The sequence below is a fragment of the Erpetoichthys calabaricus genome, chromosome 18, assembly GCF_900747795.2.
Source record: "Erpetoichthys calabaricus chromosome 18, fErpCal1.3, whole genome shotgun sequence".
In the NCBI taxonomy this organism is placed as follows: Eukaryota; Metazoa; Chordata; class Cladistia; order Polypteriformes; family Polypteridae; genus Erpetoichthys; species Erpetoichthys calabaricus.
Window position 1 is genome coordinate 59,521,401 of NC_041411.2, and position 21,662 is coordinate 59,543,062.

Consider the following 21,662-nt stretch of genomic DNA (forward strand, 5'->3'; position numbering starts at 1 on the left):
AGTGTGTTCGCAAGGGCAGGACCAAATCAAATGTAATTAAGTAGTGATCAGAAATAACTTCATTTAATGGAGTAATAATTAAATTTTGAATTTCAACTTTGTAAGTTATAATTAAATCTAATGTGTGGTTATGATTATGAGTTGGACCTTTGACATTCTGACAAAATCCTACTGAATTTAACAAATAAGTAAAACATTTGCTAAAAGTGTCAGTTTCCACATCAATGTGTACATTAAAATCCCCCATCAGTACTACGTGATCATAATTTATAGCCAAGTCAGATAAAAGGTTGCTAAATTCAGACATGAACAATGAATACGGCCCTGGTGGTCTATAGACTAGCACTATAATTGTGTTGGAATCTGTTTTAATATTTAAAATGAATGCTTCAAAGGATGTAAAGTTGCCTAAATTTTTAGAAGTGATTTGCATTTTGTTACAATGAATTATTCCAAGGCCCCCTCCTCGACCTGAATCTCTAGACTTATGAAGGAACGAGTATCCATCTGGCGACGCCTCAGCTAGGGGTACAGTGTCACATTTACTAAGCCAGGTTTCGGTGAGAAGACACAGATCAGATTTTGTACTTAATATAATATCATTTACCAAAACAGCTTTAGTGCCAAGAGAGCGAATGTTCAATAAGCAGCATTTAAAACTGTATGCTTCTTTCTGAATTGGTGATATACTTTTTGTTTTAATTTGTAGTAAATTTCTATTACAGATGCCCCTGGTGGAGGGTCTGGTTTTATCCCTTGGTCTAATTATACACCTTATTTTTTGGTTATCAATTAATTTAAGGTTTGTATCAAGACTAAATTTACTGGATGCCCCAAGACAAGGATTATGGGTAACAGCTTCAGGAAAGTAACAGGTGGGATAAACAACAGCCTGTGATTTAAGATCACATGACTGCGGCCTGGATGGTGCTCTAATCAGTCAACCAGGCAGTTTTGCTGCCATATTTTGGGATAATACATAAGATCCCCTCCAGTTAGGATGAAGACCATCTCTTCTGAAAAATCCAGGCCTTTCCCAAAAATCATCCCAATTGTTCACAAACGCTATGCTTTTGTTTGCACACCAGGTTTCTAGCCAGCAGTGAAGGGAATGCAATCTGCTATAAATCACATCCCCTCTATATAATCTTGGTAAGGGGCCAGATACAACTAAATTCCGACATTTTCTTTTAGCTTTGATGCAAAGAGAGATGAAGTTCCTCTTTAATACCTCAGATTGCTGTGAATAAATATCATTAGTGCCGACATGCAGCAATAAGGTAGATACTTCATCGTCGGCGACACGGTCCAATGCGGCCTCTATGCCAGAAATCTTGGCCCCTGCGAGGCACTTAACATGAACTGCTGGTTTAACACAGTTTGGAATTCTAACATTCCGCACTATGGAATCGCCAATTATGAGCACTTTCTTATTCTCAGTTTCCACAGGCGCGCTGCGGAGTGCTGAGAATCTGTTCTGGGTCCGAATTGGTGACCTGGGTGCCGGGGGACTACATTTTGGATTCTTAGACCCCCGTCTTACTGTTACCCACTCGCCCTGTGGCTGAATTGGTGCTGCTGACTTTGGCCGTGCACTGACTACAGTGGGGCCTGGAGAGACTGAAGCCGAATCAGAAGTAGCCGAATTGTCTGAACAAACCGAGTCGATCCAATTTTCGGTTTGCCTAATCGCTATCAGATTCCTAACGCGGTCCTCCAATTCGCGTATTTTCCCAACCAACTCTAAATTAACTAAACATTTTTGGCAGGTGAAGCTGTCTACAATGTCGGCCGGAAAACCTGAACTGTACATGCTGCAGGACACACAACATATAAACGTGCCCTCAACGGGCAGAGCGCAGATGGAACTTACGTTTAGTGGTGATGTCATCTTTCTCCGTTTTCTGTAGTTTATTTAAGTGCTTTCTGCTTCAGAGACCGTCGGCTTCAAGTTTCTCACTGCCGGTTATTTCTTCTAGTCAGCTGCCGGCTTTACTTCCGATGAACTTGCTCGGGTGTTTGCGAAGGGTTACGTGCCTGTGGGAGACGCTTCTGCTCGGTGCTTCCGCTCGCTGCTACGCTCGTGCTTCCGCCTGTGAGAGAGAGAGAGAGAGAATGAGATGCACCTCACAGGAAAATGTATTCAGTATTTCAGATTCAGCCAACACTTAGCATATGGTCACTGTGAAGAACGTGGCCATACTACAGTATTATTGGTTATTTGTCAAAACGCTCTTTTCTTTAACTCTACTACCATTAAATGTTTACATAAAATGTTCAACCAGTCAGTCACACTTTGGAATAGCAGCTAATTTACCACTATAATATTAGATTGTAGTGACGTTGCTTTACTCATTATTGTAAGTCCATCATTTCATGTGTGCCTACTATATATATCTTCAGTTCTTTCTGTCTTTCCCAGGCTCTGGCAACTCAAACGTTTCACTCGCTCTAGCTTCCTAGACTTGAGTTTCCCTGCTAGACAGCAGACTGCTAGCTGACTGTGTGAAACACCAAATAACTCAGATGGAGAGATCAGGAAATGCATTGTTATGTGATTGTTTCCTTGTCTGTACCCTGAATGTGGTTTTAAAAATGAGTTGCTCTGCCTTCCTTAATCAGTTGACCTCTCTTCCCACCTCAGCCTTGCTTTCTAATTTCCCATCACCATGTTTTCAGACTTAACAGAATTTTCACTATGTTACTGTTTAGTAGCATTCTATCCCAACCTCATCCGCTTCTTTTTTTTTTAGATTGATTCACCACCTCCACATCGTCTGCTTGTAAACTTGATTATGTTCTCACACCTACATACAACACAGTACATTTAACACTCTTTATTCCAATGACTATGTAACCAATTCTGTAATACAAGTACACACCCCCCTGCCTCAATCCCTCCAAAACCTTGATTCTTTTTTATATATAGTTTCTTTAATTTGAAGCAAATAACATTCCATACAATCAAATAAAATTTAACAAACCAAAATTCAACCCCCACCCAAGGGAGGTCAGCCAACAACCATAGCAAATCATTAAAAAACAGCAACATTTACAGAAGCTAGAGACAGTCAAATTCTACCTCAAACCATTCGTCAAGCATTACTCACCGTCTTTCCTAAACAAAATAAGGACTTGTTACAATGTGCATCATACAGACCAATTTCACTTCTGAATAATGATGTTAAGATACTCTCAAAAATTATAGCTAGAAGGATGGAGAAAGTGCTGCCTTCGGTGATATCACAGGATCAAACTGGATTTATTAAAGGCCAACAGTTATCTTCCAATCTTCAACACCTGTTTAATGTAATATATTCAAAAGCAAAGTCAAACACCACAGAGATATTATTATCATTGGATGCAGAAAAAGCATTTGATATGATTGAATGGAACTACCTTTTCACTGCATTGGAGAAATTTGGGTTTGGCCCACAGATGATATGGTTTTATATATATCAGACCCAGAAAACACTGTGCCTGCAGTTTTAACAGCACTTACAGAATTTCAAAAGATCTCTGGTCTCAGAATTAATTTGAATAAAAGTATACTCTTTCCAGTGAATTCACAAGCATATAATATTAGATTGGACACCCTACCTTTTACCATAGCAGATCAGTTTAAATATCCATCCATCCATTGTCCAACCCGCTGAATCCTAACACAGGGTCATGGGGGTCTGCTGGAGCCAATCCCAGCCAACACAGGGCACAAGGCAGGAACCAATCCCGGGCAGGGTGCCAACCCACCGCAGGACACACACAAACACACCCACACACCAAGCACACACTAGGGCCAATTTAGAATCGCCAATCCACCTGACCTGCATGTCTTTGGACTGTGGGAGGAAACCGGAGCGCCCGGAGGAAACCCACGCAGACACGGGGAGAACATGCAAACTCTCAGTTTAAATACCTAGGGGTAAATATCACAAGTAAACATAAAGCTCTTTATCAACAAAATTTTACCGTCTGTATGGAAAAAATTAAGCAAGATTTGCATAGATGGTCAACCCTTCATCTCACTCTAGCCGGAAGAATTAACGTTGTTAAGATGAATATCCTTCCTAAGCTTCTTTTTCTATTTCAAAACATTCCAATATATATCAATAAATCATTTTTTAAGCAATGAGATTCAACCATAACCTCATTTATTTGGAACTCAAAACATTCACGTATCCGAAGAGCGACCTTACAGAGACCTCAGGCAGAAGGTGGCATGGCTCTACCTAACTTTCAGTTTTATTAATGGGCAGCAAACATACAAGTCATTAAAACCTGGACACAAATAAATGAACATACACAGGCTTGGTCCGCAATAGAAGTAAAATCCTGCAGTACTTCTTTATATTCCCTGCTCTGCGCTCCAATAAATGCAAGTTATCGCAAATATACTAATAACCCAATTGTGCTTCACTCACTCAGAACATGGAACCAATTTAGAAAGCAATTTAAGATTGAAAATCTTTTATCTGTGGCACCTCTGCAGGAGAACCACCTCTTTCAACCCTCGCAAACATATCTAGTTTTTAATATCTGGAAAAGATTTGGGATTAAATTGCTCAGAGATCTTTATATAGACAATATCTTTGCATCCTTTGAACAATTACATTCCAAATTTAACCTTCCAGCTACACATTTCTTTCACTATCTTCAAATTAGAAACTTTGTTAAACAGAACCTGCCCGATTTTTCTCATCTTGTACCCTCCACCATGCTGGAAAAAATACTGCTCAATTTCGAAGACTTAGACACCATTTCTGCAATATATAAAATTTTATTAGAGTCCCTTCCTTTCAAAGATCCAAGAGGACAATGGGAAAAAGATCTCTTAATTAATATATCAGAAAAGGAGTAAAGGTAGCAATGCAGAGAATTTACTCGAGCTCCATATGCGCAAAGCATAGAATTATTCAACTCAAAATTATATATTGAGCTCATCTGTCTCACTTAAAACTGTTCAAAATGTTTCCAGGGAAAGATCCAACCTGTGAATGCTGCAACCAAGCTCCTGCCTCACTGGGTCACATGTTTTGGGCCTGCACCAAACTAACATCATTTTGGACCAAAATTTTTAAGTGCCTTTCAGACAGCCTTGGGGTCACAATCCCTCCTAACCCATTAATAGCTGTGTTTGGTGTTCTTCCAGATGGACTTGAAGTGGAGAAGGACAAGCAAACTGTGATTGCATTCACTACACTTTTGGCACGCAGACTGATTTTGTTAAATTGGAAGAATCCTAACTCTCCTTTAATAAGTCAGTGGGAAACCGATGTTTTATATTATTTGACATTGGAAAAAATCAAATTTTCAGTTAGAGGATCTGTGCAGAATTTTTTCAAAACCTGGCAGGATCTAATCAATAATATTTTAGAATAAGAAGAAATAAGTATTTCCGCATTTCTTTTCCTTCTCCATTTATCTTTTTTGTCCTATTAAACTCAACAATTTAGGCATCTTTACAAGCCTTAAATATTACTCCTTTGGCCATGCTCTCCTTCACAGGGGTGGGATTTGATTTGTTTTCAATCCTGTTTTTTGTAAAAATTGATCTATTTGTATGGAATGATTGCAATAAAATTAATAAAAAAATTATAAAAAAAAAAAAAAACAGCAAGGAAGGAAGAGTATCATTTTCCTCAATATATAAACTTATTATAAAATGTTATTGATTAGATCCTGCCATATTTTAAAAAAAGTTTTCAACAGATCCTCTGAGTGAGAATTTGATTTTTTCCAGTTTCAAATAGTATAGTACATGAACTTGTTTGTTCTTCTCCAGTTTAAGTTTAAGTGATTGTGACACCAAGGCTGTCTGATAGACATTCAAAGATTGAAGTCCAATATGATGTTAATTTGGCGCACGCCCAAAACCCAGTGAGGCTAGAGCTAAATTGAAATGTTCATAGGTTGACTCTTGCCCTGGATACATTTTGGACAATTTTAAACTAAACAAATGCACTCAATAAAAGATTTTAAGTTGAATGATTGAGTGTTTTGCACATATGGAGCTAGAGTGTATTCTATGTATGGTTGCCTTCCACTCCTTTTCTGAAATATAAAATGAAAGATCTTTTCCCCACTGTACCCTGGGATCTTTGAAAGGAAGGGACTTTAAAATGTTTTATATATTGTAGAGATGCTGTGTGAGTCTTCAAGACTAATCAATATTTCTTCTGGAATACAAATAGGAGGGAGGTGAGGAAAACTGTAAAGGTTCCGTTTAGCAAAGTTTCTAATTTGAAAGTAGTAGAAAACTTAAAAGAAGAAGTTAAATCTGAAGCTTAATTGTATAGCATACAAAGATAGTATATATGCAAAAATCTCCAAGTGTTTTAATCCCAGACATTTTGCAAACATTAAATACTGTTTATGTTTGAGAGGGTGGAAAAGGTGGTTGTTATGTAGAAGTGCAACAGATAAGAACTTCTCTGTCTTAAAGTGTTTCTTACATTGGTTCCCTGTTCTGATTGAATGAAGGGCAATTGGATTATTAGTGTATTAAAGATAATTTGTATTTACTCTGGCACAGAACAGGCAATATAAAGAAGTGCCGCAAGATTTTAATTATGTTGCAGACCAGGCTTGTGTATATTCATCAGTTTGTGTCTATATCTACAGTGCATCCAGAAAGTATTCACAGCGCCTTATTCCAAAATGGATTAAATTCATTTTTTTCCTCAGAATTCTACACACAACACCCCATAATGACAACGTGAAAAAAGTTTACTTGAGGTTTTTGCAAATTTATTAAAAATAAAAAAACTGAGAAATCCCATGTACATAAGTATTCACAGCCTTTGCTCAAAACTTTGTTGATGCACCTTTGGCAGCAATTACAGCCTCAAGTCTTTTTGAATATGATGCCACAAGCTTGGCACACCTATCCTTGGCCAGTTTCGCCCATTCCTCTTTGCAGCACCTCTCAAGCTCCATCAGGTTGGATGGGAAGCGTCGGTGAACAGCCACTTTAAGATCTCTCCAGAGATGTTCAATCGGATTCAAATCTGGGCTCTGGCTGGGCCACTCAAGGACATTCACAGAGTTGTCCTGAAGCCACTCCTTTGATATCTTGGCTGTGTGCTTAGAGTCATTGTCCTGCTGAAAGATGAACCGTCGCCCCAGTCTGAGGTCAAGAGCGCTCTGGAGCAGGTTTTCATCCAGGATGTTTCTGTACATTGCTGCAGTCATCTTTCCCTTTATCCTGACTAGTCTCCCAGTCCCTGCCACTGAAAAACATCCCCACAGCATGATGCTGCCACCACCATGCTTCACTGTAGGGATGGTGCCAGGTTTCCTCCAAACATGACGCCTGGCATTCACACCAAAGAGTTCAATCTTTGTCTCATCAGAGCAGAGAATTTTCTTTCTCATGGTCTAAGAGTCCTTCAGGTGCCTTTTGGCAAACTCCAGGCGGACTGCCATGTGCCTTTTACTAAGGAGTGGCTTCCGTCTGGCCACTCTACCCTACAGGCCTGATTGGTGGATTGCTGCAGAGATGGTTGTCCTTCTGGAAGGTTCTCCTCTGTCCACAGAGGACCTCTGGAGCTCTGACAGAGTGACCATCGGGTTCTTGGTCACCTCCCTGACTAAGGCCCTTCTCCTCCGATCGCTCAGTTTAGATGGCCGGCCAGCTCTAGGAAGAGTCCTGGTGGTTTCGAAATTCTTCCACTTACGGATGATGGAGGCCACTGTGCTCATTGGGACCTTCAAAGCAGCAGAAATTTTTCTGTAACCTTTCCCAGATATATGCCTCGAGACAATCCTGTCTCAGAGGTCTACAGACAATTCCTTTGACTTCATGCTTGGTTTGTGCTCTGACATGAACTGTTAACTGTGGGACCTTATATAGACAGGTGTGTGCCTTTCCAAATCACGTCCAATCAACTGAATTTACCACAGGTGGACTCCAATTAAGCTGCAGAAACATCTCAAGGATGATCAGGGGAAACAGGATGCACCTGAACTCAATTTTGAGCTTCACGGCAAAGGCTGTGAATACTTATGTACATGTGCTTTCTCAATTTAATAAATTTGCAAAAACCTCAAGTAAACTTTTTTCATGTTGTCATTATGGTGTGTTGTGTGTAGAATTCTGAGGAATAAAATGAATTTAATCCATTTTGGAATAAGGCTGTAACATAACAAAATGTGGAAAAAGTGATGCGCTGTGAATACTTTCTGGATGCACTGTAGGTCTGTATGGCCTGTATATTTGCCGCCCAGTAATAAAATTGAAACTTAGGTTTTACCATGCCCCTTTCTGCTTTAGTTACCCTTTGGATGTGTGGATGTTTTGAATTCCAAGCAAATGAGGTTATGATTCAATCTATTTTTTTTAAATGTTTTGTTAATGTATATGGGGATGCTTTGAAATAGAAAAAGAATCTTGGTAAGTATGTTCATTTTGACAGTGTGGATTCTCCCTGCTAATGTGAGATGATGGGTTTACCATCTATTCACATCGTTTATTTTTTTCCATGCAGACAGCAAATTTTTGTTGAAAAAGAGTTTTATGTTGACTTGTTATGTTTACCCCTAGGTATTTAAACTGATCTGCTAAGAAAAATAGGAAGGTGTCTAGTCAATTATTGTGCGCTACAGAGTCCACTTGAAAAAACACACTTTATTCAAATTGATTTTGAGTCCAGAATCTGCTAGTGCTTTTAGGACTACTGGCACAGAATTTTATGGGTCAGATATATATAGTGCCATATCATCTCCATATAGTGATATTTTCTGTTCAGGTTCTTCTCTGAAAACCTTAATTTTTGCCTGCTGATTCTGTACTGCCTCCCCTTCCCCACTAAATGCTCTGCCCTCTGTCTAGGTTCCTGTTTCTGGTGTCAGTCCAGTTCTTAGCACCATCACCATCCAATCCTTACTTTAAATACTTGAACTGACTAGTTAAATAGTTAATCTGATTTTGTGACAATATTCCCTCAACCCTCAGAATATTGACCCAACTGACCCCAAAGAGTCCCTGACACCAAAACCCACTATTCTATCCAGAATGTGTTCCAATGTTCTCCCCTTCTAAGTTTCTGATTCAATCCTTTGTTTCTTTGCCCTCAGTAAAATATATACAAGTGGATCATTTGGGTGACAAAGAATAAGTTATCTGTTGTGGGGACTGAGTGTAGAGGTTTGTGGTTATTTTGGGCTATTCTTGTCACTTTCTCTTGTGTTTGTTATTTCTACAGATTATGAAGATTTGAATAACAAGGTGGACATAATGCCCCTGCCTTCCCTGTCCCCTACCGAGACTGCTGAGCTGGACCTGTGTAGAGGTATGCTGAATTAAGCCACCAAAGAGGAGGAGGCTAAACAGGATTCAGAACAGGCTGTAATGGACTCCTAATATTTAATGGTTTTGAACAGAGTCGATTGCAGCCAGTCAGAGCTGCATTGGATAAAAGGCAACTGAAATCTAGTCATCAGGATGTTGAGGCCTACACCATTGCTAGGGATGAAGAATGTGCCAGTATGCAGTAAATATGTGAAACAAGTTGCCACAGTTCCATTAACAACCTTTGTACAACCTACTGTAAACCAGTCAAACATGCTATATAGGCCACTCTTCTGTTATCAAACACTCTTAATACAGTTCAGTGTCATTTCAGGTGCATTACAAGTACTAACACTGGATGGTCCACCAGTCCATCATAGAATACCCATACGTATTCATATAAGTCCAATTTATAGCACTATATTAAAAACAAAGTTAATCCAAACAGCTGAATTACTTTCACGTCCACACTGTTAATGATATCAGAGTTAATATTTGATGGAACATTGGAAAAATGAAAATACTTGATGCTGAATATGAAAAGATGTGTGCTTTTGGTTAAAAACACACTATAATTTACAGCATGCTCAAAATTTAATTTTGGAGTTGTTAGTCTATCACCCTCTGCAGCTTTCTCACTGTGTGCGATGTGTCAAATAATTTTCTGCAGCTTACTGGGAGGAGAACAGCTGTCTGAAGAGTGATAAACACATTAAAGAAAGGATAAAATCCTGGTAATCCTTCATGAATAGCATACAGAAACTCCTTAATCCTCAGAGTCAGGCACAGAAGATATAGTAACTTGTAAGCTAAACTACCCTCCCTGGGTGCCTGTGGACAGGATGGGGCAATACTGGATTCGCTGACCATCTGGGCTGCTTCTCTGGGTCTCTAAGTAGTACTAGATGGTGGCTACAATAAAACATGATTCACTGTACAAAGCAATATGGATACAGAATTATAGGGTCATCATTGTCATGTGTTTATAGTATCCTGAGAGAAGATAAATGCTTGGTGCCTCTGGAGGCCCAGGTAGGTGCAGATTCTTTCATAGCCGCTCTTCCCTCAGGTCTGTCATGCTTCTGGATTACAATTTGTGCCCTAATGTAAGCTGCACAATGACATTAGGAATTCATTGTGGTCACATGGATTTGTTTCTGCTACAGTTTTGTCTTCTACAGTTGTGTAAAACTTTCAATCTTCAAATTTATAAAACACATTCAAGCACTCCTTGCATTAATTTTACACATACCAAGAAGAGAAAACTGACTTCCTTAGTGTATCCACAGCTTTCAAAATATGTTCTCTGTCATGTGGTAAGTGATGGCAACCAAAGAAATTACCCAAGACCTTCATCTGAAACAATTTCACTGAAGGGAGCAGAGAGTGAATTCCTTTGTATTAATGTAGCTAAGAAAATTGTTTGCCTCTCCAGCATAAAATTGAAGGGGATGCCAACAAAGAAGACAGTGACATTATATCAACCACAAGACTTTTATAAATGAATAATACACTGAACCTTGAAATTTTTATGAAAAAAAATGCTGAATGGTTTCACTCAACAGTTTTCATGTAGCAGACTAATTTCTATGCCACAGCTGCAGCTCTGGAAATCTGTTCCCTTCCCTTATAAATGATGGAAATGCCAAGCAAGAATAAAGTGACATTTTACAAGCTCAGAAATGCATATAAATAAAACATGAAGAGCTTGATTTATCTCGTTTTAGTTTTGAATATCCCAGAAAAGGGGGCCTACTCCCTGCGAAGAAAATCTGTGTTCGCTGAGCATTAAGTGCAGGGGACCACAGATAGAATGATGTGGCACAGGACATTCCCAGAGGCCTGGCTGATGACAAAAGAATATTTTTGAAGCACTCTTTGTATTTCATAAGTATCTTTGCACGAAAGATCTCGCCAAGGAATTTAACATCTTTTCCAAAGTAAAGTGTTACAGACTAAACTGGGGGGAGGTGAAATCAAACACTTTCTGAAAGGCCAATGCAACATTTCTGCACAAGAAGAGGCAGCCTGAGCATTTTGTTGCAGGGCATTAATGAGGTCACTTTTTCCAGGAAAGAAACAGTATTCAGCTTTAAAATAATTCTAATAATTTTATATATTGCATGTACATAAGTCCTATACGAATTTTGAATCAATATCTCTTAAATATGCTGTTGAATTTTTAATATTAAAAATTGTCTGGACTAAAGAAGTATGCAAAAAGATCACTCTGATCTTCTTTCAGCTGCTCCCGTTAGGGGTTGCTACAGCAGATCATCTTCTCCATATCTTCTTGTCTTCTGCATCTTGCTCTGTCACACCCATCACCTGCATGTCCTCTCTCAAAACTTCCATAAACCTTCTCTTAGGCCTTCCTCTTTTCCTCTTGCCTGACAGCTCTATCTTTAACATCCTTTTCCAATATACCCAGCATCTCTCCTCTGCACATGTCCAAACTAATGCAATCTCACCTCTCTGACTTTACCTCCAAACCATCCAACTTGACCCAACCCTCTAATGTCCTAATTTCTAATCCTGTCCATCCTCGTCACACCCAATGCAAATCTTAGTATCTTAGTCTCTGCCACCTCCAGCTCTGTCTCCTGCTTTCTGGTCAGTGCCACCATCTCCAACCCATACAACATAGCTGGTCTCACTACTCTCCTGTAGACCTTCCCTTTCACTCTTGCAGATACCTGTCTGTCATAAATTACTCATGGCACTCTTCTCATTCCATTCCATCCTGCAAGAAAGGACAAAGCCGGTTATACTTCCTTAGAAGGCTGGCTTCCTTCAACATCTGCAATAAGATGCTGCAGATGTTCTATCAAACAGTTGTGGCGAGCGCCCTCTTCTACGCAGTGGTGTGCTGGGGTGGCAGCATTAAGAGGAAAGACGCCTCACGCCTGGACAAACTGGTGAAGAAGGCAGGCTCTATTGTTGGCATGGAGCTGGACAGTTTAACATCTGTGGCAGAGCGAAGGGCGCTCAGCAGGCTCCTATCAATTATGGAGAATCCACTGCATCCACTAAATAATGTCATCTCCAAACAGAAGAGCAGCTTCAGCGACAGACTGCTGTCACTGTCCTGCTCCACAGACAGATTGAGGAGATCGTTCCTCCCCCAAACTATGCGACTCTTTAATTCCACCAGGGGGGGTAAACGTTAATATTTAACATTATACATAGTTATTGTCTGTTTTTTTTTTTTTTTTTTTTTTTTTTTCACCTGTATTATTATCATTCTTTAATTTAATATTATTTATTGTATCAGTATGCTGCTGCTGAAGAATGTGAATTTCCCATCGGGATTAATAAAGTATCTATCTATCTATCTATCTATCTATCTGCATTCTCTTTTTCACCTCTCTTCCTTAATCCATGTTACTCTGTACTGTTGATCCCAAGTATTTAAACTCATCCACCTTTGCGAACTCTACTCCCTGCATCCTCACCATCCCACTGACCTCCCTCTCATTTACACACATGTATTCTGTCTTGTTCCTACTGACCTTCATTCCTCTCCTCTCTAGAGCATATCTCCACCTCTCCTGGGTCTCCTCAACCTGCTCCCTACTCTCACTACAGATCACAATGTCATCAACAAACATCATAGTCCACGGGGACTCCTGTCTAATCTCGTCTGTCAACCTGTCCATCAACATTGCAAATAAGAAATGGCTCAGAGATGATCCCTGATGTAATCCCACCTCCACATTGAATGCATCCGTCACTCCTACTGCAGACTTCACCACTGTCACACTTCCCTCGTACATATCCTGTACAACTCTTACAAACTTCTCTGCCACTCCTGACTTCCTCATACAATACCACAGCTCCTCTCGAGGCACCCTGTTATATGCTTTCTCCAGGCCCACAAAGACACAATGCAACTCCTTCTGGCCTTCTCTGTACTTCTCCATCAACACTATCAGAGCAAACATTGTATCTGTTGTGCTCTTTCTTGGCATGAAACCATACTGCTGCTCACTAATTATCACCTCCCTTCTTAACCTAGCTTCCACTACTCTTTCCCATAACTTCATACTGTGGCTCATCAATTTTATCTCCTTGTAGTTATTACAGAACTGTACATCCCCTTATTCTTAAATATCGGCACCAATACACTTCTTCTCCACTCCTCAGGCATCCTCTCATTTTCCAAGATTCAATTAAACAATCTGGTTAAAAACCCCACTGCCATCATTTGTAAACATCTCCATGCTTCCACAGGTATGTCATCTGGACCAACGGCCTTTCCATTCTTCATCCTCTTCATAGCTGTTCTTACTTCGTTCTTGCTAATCCGTTGCACTTCCTGATTCACTTACTCCACATCATGCAACCTCTGCTTTCTCTTGTTCTCTTCATTCATCAGCTTCTCAAAGTACTCTTTCCATCTTCTCAACACACCCTCTTCGCTTTTGAGTATGTTTCCATCTTTATCCTTTATCACCCTAACCTGCTGCACATCTTTCCCAGCTCGTCCCTCTGTCTAGCTAATCGGTACAGGTCCTTTTCTTCCTCCTTAGTGTCCAACCTCTCATACAACTCATCATACGCCTTTTCTTTAGCCTTCGCCATCTCTCTCTTCACCTTGCGCCTTATCTCCTTGTACTCTTGTCTACTTTCTGCATTTCTCTGACTATCCCACTTGTTCTCCACCATCCTCTTCCTCTGTATACTCTCCTGTACTTCCCCATTCCACTACCAAGTTTCCCTTTCCTCCTTCCTCTGTCCTGATGTCATGCCAAGCACCCTTCTTGCTGCCACCCTTACTACATCTGCTGTAGTTGCCCAGCTGTCTGGTAACTCTTCACTGCCACCCAGTGCCTGTATCACCTCCTCCCTAAACTCAACTTTGCAATCTTCCTTTTGCAGCTTCCACCATTTGATCCTTGGCTCTGTCCTCACTCTTCTCCTCTTCTTGATCTCCAACATCATCCTACAGACTGCCATCCTATGCTGCTTAAATACACTTTCCCCAGCCACCACTTTGCAGTCTTTAATTTCCTTCAGATTGACTCTTCTGCATAGGATATAATCTACATGTGTGTATCTTCCTTCACTCTTGTACGTCATCCTATGTTCCTCCCTCTTCTTAAACTATGTATTCACCACAGCCGTGCCCATTCTTTTTGCAATATCCACTATCATCTGACTTTCTTCATTCCTCTCCTTGACGCCATACCTACCTATCACCTCCTCGTCTCCTCTATTCCCTTATACCAACATGTCCATTGAAATCTGCTCCAATTACCACTTTCTGCCCCTTGGGTACACTGCCCATCACTTCATCCAACTCACTACAGAAATCATCTTTCTCATCCATCACACACCCAACTTGTGGGGCATATGCACTAACAACATTCATCATCACACCTTCAATTTCCAGCTTCATAATCATTACTCTGTCTGACACTCTTTTCACCTCCAAAACACTCTTGACATACTGGTCCTTCAGAATAACTCCTACCCCATTTCTCCTCCCATCCACACCATGATAGAACAATTTGAATCCACCTCCGATCCACCTTGCCTTACTCCCCTTCCATTTAGTCTCTTGCATGTACAATATATCAAACTTCCTTCTCTCCATCATATCTGCTAACTGTCTCCCCTTACCAGTCATAATGCCAACATTCAAAGTTCCTACCTTCAGTTCCACTCTCTTTACCTTCCTCCTCTCCTCTTTCCTTCGGACACGTCTCCACCCACTTCTTCTCCTTCTTCGGCCAACAGTAGCCCAGTTCCCGCCAGCACCCTGTTGGCTAGCAGTACTGGTGGTGGTCGTTGTTAACCCGGGACGTGACCGATCTGGTATGGAAATCTGTATTGTCCGCATGTTGATCTGGCAAAAGTTTACACCGGATGCCCTTCCTGATATAACCCTCCCCATTTAGAAACACACTGGTTTGTGCATCCTCTGTGGGTGGGTTAAAAAGATCACTCGGATCTGTTGTGAAAATCCATGCAAATGTAAATGAAGCGAAGGTACGCTTGCTTAAGTAGTGAACTGTACAGTGATCTGCAGAGCAGGTGCCAAAGGAAGCACCTTGCAAGCATGATTAGATCAGAAAGATCCTTTAGTTCAGTTCTTACATTTAATTAAACATGGTATCAAGTTCAGTTACAAACAATTATTGATGAAGCAGAGGTGAACTTGCACTGTTGGTCATTCTTTCCAGACTGGGTGGGTGGATGAAGATAGTCTTGAACTGAAAATTTGGCATAAAGTAGACATTTGTTTCAGTAGATTGTGTATGTATGTAAACCATCTCAATTGTTTGTTTCTTTTCATTTTATAATTGTTTCTTACTAGTAAAAAATTTCACTTAAAATTTTTAACTTTAATACTGTATTTATTTGGTATAAGTTATTTTCATTTTTTTAAATTTTACTGTTCAGAAGGCATCAAAGTGACTTAACGGTAGGCACTGCTGCCTCCCAGTTTGAGAAAAATGGGTTAATATTTCAGTCTGTTGACTCTCTGTGTGGAGATTGCACATTCTCCCCATCCCTGTGTTTGTGTTTTTCGTGAGCACTCTGATTTTCCTTCCACAACTGTGTATGTAACATTGACTAGGAATTCTCTATTAGCCCAATGTGTGTATGTCTATGTGTGTGCTTGAGCACTGTCTGTGATAAACTGACACCTGAAGTTTGGTTCTTGCTTTACACTCAATGCTACTGGGGCAAATTTCAGCTCACATAATGAATGCTGGGGAACCTCATCTCATCTCAGTTTCCCATCTATGTTTCCTGATGTGGGTCATGGTGCAGGGACACCTAGTAGCCAAAATACAAGTTCTTCAGAAGTGGTTAATTTTAAGTTGTTCCAAATCAAAGCAAGAGGGATGAGGGTGAATGGCCCAGTGAGCTTTACACTTCTCATCACATTTTGACAGCAAGTGACAACATGTCAGAATTCTCCAGTATGATGTCCTATGGTGCTTGGTATTAATATCTGCTTGCTTCTCTGTTAATTTAAAAATGATGACTGGGTTACTGCAATCACCTTTTATGTTTTTTATGTTGCCTTCACAGATAATGGGCCATGCATGCAGCTCTGCACTCAGATTGAGAAGACCCTCTTCTGTTCCTGCTTGAATGGCTACACTCTCATGCAGGATGGCATCTCATGTGAAGGTTAGCTTATTTTTTGGAGTTCTTTGATACCTAGTTGAACTAATGAAACTAGATGGGCACTCATCTTGAGAAGGAAGGTGATTAATAATGTGGGGTTGTCATTCAGTCTGCTGGGTTATCATTTTTATTTCATAGTTTTATAGGGTCACTATTGTCGCATGTACATGTACAGAGTACAGTGTGTCCTAATCAACATGCAGCATGTCAATACTCTTTGGAACCATGTTTAGTGGGTATAGGTAACTTACTATAAACTACTACCTATAGACTTCTGTTTCAATAACAGTCAAACTGCATGCAGAAATGTGTATATATATATATATATATATATATATATATATATATATATATATATATATATATATATATATATATATATATATATATACTGTATATACAGTCGGCCCCCTATATCTGCAGGCTACCCATCTGCAGAGTCAACCAACTGTGGATTGAAAATGGCTCATAGGAGTAAACGTAAAACTCCTATATGGCAGTCAATTGCTGACCACTACATAGTTCTTCAGTTATCTAAGCTGAGCTCACACGAAGCACCCTTGCTGTATTCTGTAAATTTATCAACCCTGTTCTTCAGCAATCACCTCCTTCATTAAAGGAAAGTATTCATTGCTCTCCTATGCTACCTCAGATTCTGAACACTACCATTTGCAAATTTAGGAAACAGTTTCCATATTTACACTTTACACAGTACTATAGCTCTTAAATAAAACAAATATTCCAGAAAATACTCAATGAAGAGTAAACAATCAATAACCAAAAAATTAAACTGAAATCAGACTTCCATAAGCCATCGTTTCCCCGAAATCCAATAAAAGCGAGCCTGTCCATCAGCCCACAGCCACCTGGCCAGGCTACCAGATTTAAACTAAAGTAAGGTTATCTTTACAAGGCACATGCAAAAAGCTGCGCAAGCTAGAAATGGTACTTGCACACACATGGACCGATTTTAGGTAATCAGTACACTGTAAATTAAATACTAAAGCTTCAACCGACAAAGCCATTATTATTGAAGTGGACAAATGCATGCATTTTGCAAGTGCAGCCCCTCCTTTAAACAAAGCCATTTAGTCATCAATCCTGTGTTTAAGGCCTAGTGAGATCTTTGGCATCACATTGTGTATTTGATTCTGTGAAAAAATGGCTCCTAAAAAAGCAATTAAGTGTTCAAAGCAATTCATCAAAGGCTAAGAAGAAGTGTAAAGTGCTCTCGAAGAAATCATTATTCCCTCAACAATAAAGCATAACAACATTTTGCATTTTATTTAGATTGTATTAGGTATTTAAAATCATCTAGAGACTATTCAAAGTATATGGATGAGGATGTGCATAGGTTCCATTTTAAATGCTATCCCATTTTTTATAAGGGACTTGTGCAATGGCCAATTTTGGTATTCATGGGGGATTGGTTCTAGGAGGTCCGACTGTATATATAGTGTAAATAATAAGTTTTACTTCTCTTGCAGTTTAAGGCATTATAAAAGTTGATTTTCAGTCCATCCACCCATTTCACAAACCAACTTTCCCACTATCGAGTCGCACAAAGACTGATATAAATGAGTGACCTAACTTTTTTCTTTGTACTGCATATTACGAAACCATCCTCAATTTAGAGTAGATCCAGAGTTTTGTTGCAGTTCAAAATTAAGTATATTAATATTGTGATACAGTAGTGCAGGGTTTTTAGCTGCTGCCTCATTAAGTCTGAGCTGACTGTCATTATGGTGGATGTTTCATTGTACCACTCTCAGATTTACCAAACACTTGGCCTAGTGCCTCACTGGCAGATACACACAAGAATGTGTTCACAACTTTATTTTTGTTCATCAGGGCTGGACAAAAAGCAGTGGGTGTGTTTCACAGTGCCAATGTCTCACCTGGATTTGCCTTCATTTGTGTAGATATCGATGAGTGCCTCACTGGGGTTCACAGCTGTGCAAATGGGACACGTTGTGAGAACACCAGGGGATCTTTCCTCTGTGTCTACGTTGGAGGAGAATGTCTGGAGGGTTTTTTACTCGACACAAATAGGCGATGTGTTGGTAAGACGCTTGCTTGCTTTAGCATTAGTGCGTCTCATGCCATCTCATTCCATCTTGCCTTCTGAAAGCTTTCAGTTTGCCAACAGTCATTCTGCACAGGTGCTGAAGATAGCTACAGTAAGTTTATTAGGGAATTGCTTTTCCTGAGAAAGAGACATTCTTTCTAAGTGCAGCAAGTCCAGCAGCAAGCCATTATTTGGCAGAATGATGCTTAAGAGACCAATCAACCAAAGACCCTGAGACAAAGCATTGGCCTGGCAGAGGAGTTCACAATAAGAAAGATCAGTTTTGTCAGTGGGGGTGACTCACTGAGCACAAAATACTGCAGGCAGCTGTAGGCTTTTTCATGCTTGATTATGCAAACAGTGATCGCTTTCATCACCATTTCATGTAGATATATGCTGGCATTTAAAAAGTAATCTCCTCTCAGTCGCTGAAACCTTCCTAAGGTGCTCAGTTAACTCATCTGCTTCAAAGGAAGTGTGACAAGTTCAGAGAATTGGCATGAAGTACTTGGAATCAACTGTGAGATGTGTGAGTGCACTAGAATGGACCAGAGGAAAACAAGACCATAGACTTGGGCTCAGAAAACACACACGTTCTTTGTATGTTTTTGAAGAATCTGTCTTTTCTGTTTTCAATATGTAGATTTTTAGTAATCCTGCCCAAGATACATATGTGAGTGTGCATATTCACATGCATGTTCTCAAGTGTGTATGCTAATGCTTATTCACATATAGCCTGGTGATATTATAAATGTGTGATATAGAAAATGCTAAAACACAAATACAGTAATAAAAATAACCCTCTGAAACCAAGAAAACAAAGAACACAAGAAGAAAAGGCAAGAAAGTCTCCTCAAAGTGTATGGCTCACAAAGTTGTCAAGTAAATACAATGAACTAGCCATTGAGTCTCACACACTTTACTACACAAAACACGTTTTGTCTGTAATGCCTTGCCATCAGATTGTGTACTTTGGACAACACACTCAGATAATAAGCATTCTACAAATATCTCATATGGTAAAACACATTTTTGAGCCTAGAAGTGTATATTCCACAACACCTGTTTCAATTAATCCAATATGGCTTCTGTTCTTGTTATCCACAAGCTACACACCTCATAACTCCTCTGGAAACATTCATTAGATCTCTGATTCTCTGGGTTTTCACAGTGGTGTGACATTTTTCACATTCTATAGATCCTTCAGCTTCAGTTATCCAACATTTTACTGCAGTCTGGCCTTTCCTTGGCCTCAAAGTCACCTATGAACTTTTTTGTTCTCCAGTGTGGTGCTATTTGTCAACCTAGCACTTTTTTAATTGTTGCAAAGTGGGTCAAGAAAATATTGGCTGCATCCCAACTATTTTTTATTACCCTTGATCCTCATTTCCTGCTAATTTAAATATTCAAAAAAAGCAAATTTTACACATTTTCTCTCATAAGTTATAGTCAGGGGTGTTCAGCGTCATCACAGTGCAGGCCACCTGATGTCTTTAAATTGAGCACTGGAGGAATGTCTTTCCTGCTCCTGGAAAATTCTGTTCTCCCAGTGTTCTTAATAATACAGCCTTTTCTGGAAAAGGATGTATTGCATGCTGAGTTGCTAAAGAAAAATGTCTTTGCATAGTGGATGGCTATCTTGTTAAAGTCTACCTGGAACAACCTACACAGAAGTTACCAGATGCACTCTTTGCATTAGGTCACCCCTTAAGATGTCTGCTGTCCTCTGTTTACCTTTTATAAAGTCAGTCAGTCATTTTCCAACCCACTATATCCTAACTACAGGACATACAGTACACACACACACACCCACACTAGGGACAATTTAGGATCGCCAATGCACCTAACCTGCATGTCTTTGGACTGTGGGAGAAAACCCACGCAGACACGGGGAGAACATGCAAACTCCACGCAGGGAGGACCTGGGAAGGGAACCCGGGTCTCCTAACTGCGAGGCAGCAGCACTAGCACTGCGCCACTGTGCTGACCACTTTATAAAGTACAGTTTAACAATCTGAAGAGCAAACTTCCACTCCTTACTTATTTTATAAAGCTCACTTTAGAAACTTGTTTCTCTGTATTGAACAAGTTTCAGAAGATGGTATAAATTAAATATATTTAAATAGACAGACTTAGTGAATCAATAGGCCTGTTTTATAAGCACATTCCAGTAGCAGGCTAAGACACATTTATTTTCCATAAATAAAATATACGATAATAATTTTTATATAGCACCTTTTTCAGTATTCTGGTCCACAACATTGCACATATTCAAACAGAATAAACTTATAACTCCAATGATATGGTGACCATAAAAATATGATTGCACAAGTATCAATCCAATTCAAGATGATTGTGGACAAAAGCTCATCTTTGAAGAAATTGAACCAGGCAAGAAACAACCCTGGCCAAGATACCAGTCCATGACAGGAACCATTTACTTTCATACACACAGCAAAATTTCCAATCATTATATCCTTCATGTCTTTGGGATGCTACTGGATAACTGGAGTACCTGGAAAAAAACCCAAACAGACAGTGACCAGACCATTGTTCAGTCTCCAGTGCTTTAAGCAGCAGCACTAGCCACTGCACCATTCTCCTGCAAAAAAATATAACAATTATTGAATATGCTTGTGCTTGATGGTCAACCAATCAACACAATTCATCGTCCAAGTTTCACCCACTATAGTTATTGGTTGAACAAAAAGTATGTACCCTGATGTAGGAGCTAAAAAAATACTAGGAGATACAAATGGCCCAAGTTCCTGCAGTGAGAAAGTATAAAAAGTTCCTGAGTTTCTAAAAAGTCTGTGATTCCTAAAAAAACGTTCTTGCTGTGGGAAAGTGCCTATAGTTTTGAGAAATAAAGCTCTAAGGACAAGTTGTTCTTGGGAGAATTGATAGGAACCAGATGAATGAGCCCGTTGCCCCATTAATAGACAATCAACAATCTATTGTAACACTTGCTGTTGATGATGCCCCTCTTCTTTTTCAGTGTAAGATCAAGGCTGGGTAAAGTCACTTTGTAGTAGGAAGCCGAGAAGATAAACTGACTCAGGCAATACAGGCAATACTTCCATAGAATAAGATATACAAGTGAAGCAAGAGCCTTGGTCATACATTTTCTCTGCAGTAAGCAGGATTAAGGGAACCTTA

General features: G+C 39.7%; 1 protein-coding gene across 2 annotated transcripts in view; it reads left to right on the forward strand.

Annotated features, from left to right (window-relative positions):
* fbln2 (fibulin 2) overlaps positions 1-21,662 on the forward strand; it is an 890,980-nt gene that overhangs the window by 78,146 nt on the left and 791,172 nt on the right. Inside the window, exons 7-9 of one of the 2 annotated variants that reach the window (XM_028825322.2) lie at positions 9,204-9,290; positions 16,337-16,438; positions 18,358-18,498. In XM_028825322.2, the coding sequence (XP_028681155.1) occupies positions 9,204-9,290; positions 16,337-16,438; positions 18,358-18,498 (330 nt within the window). The remainder of the gene's footprint in view (positions 1-9,203; positions 9,291-16,336; positions 16,439-18,357; positions 18,499-21,662) is intronic. The other variant, XM_028825323.2, reaches the window with a different exon arrangement.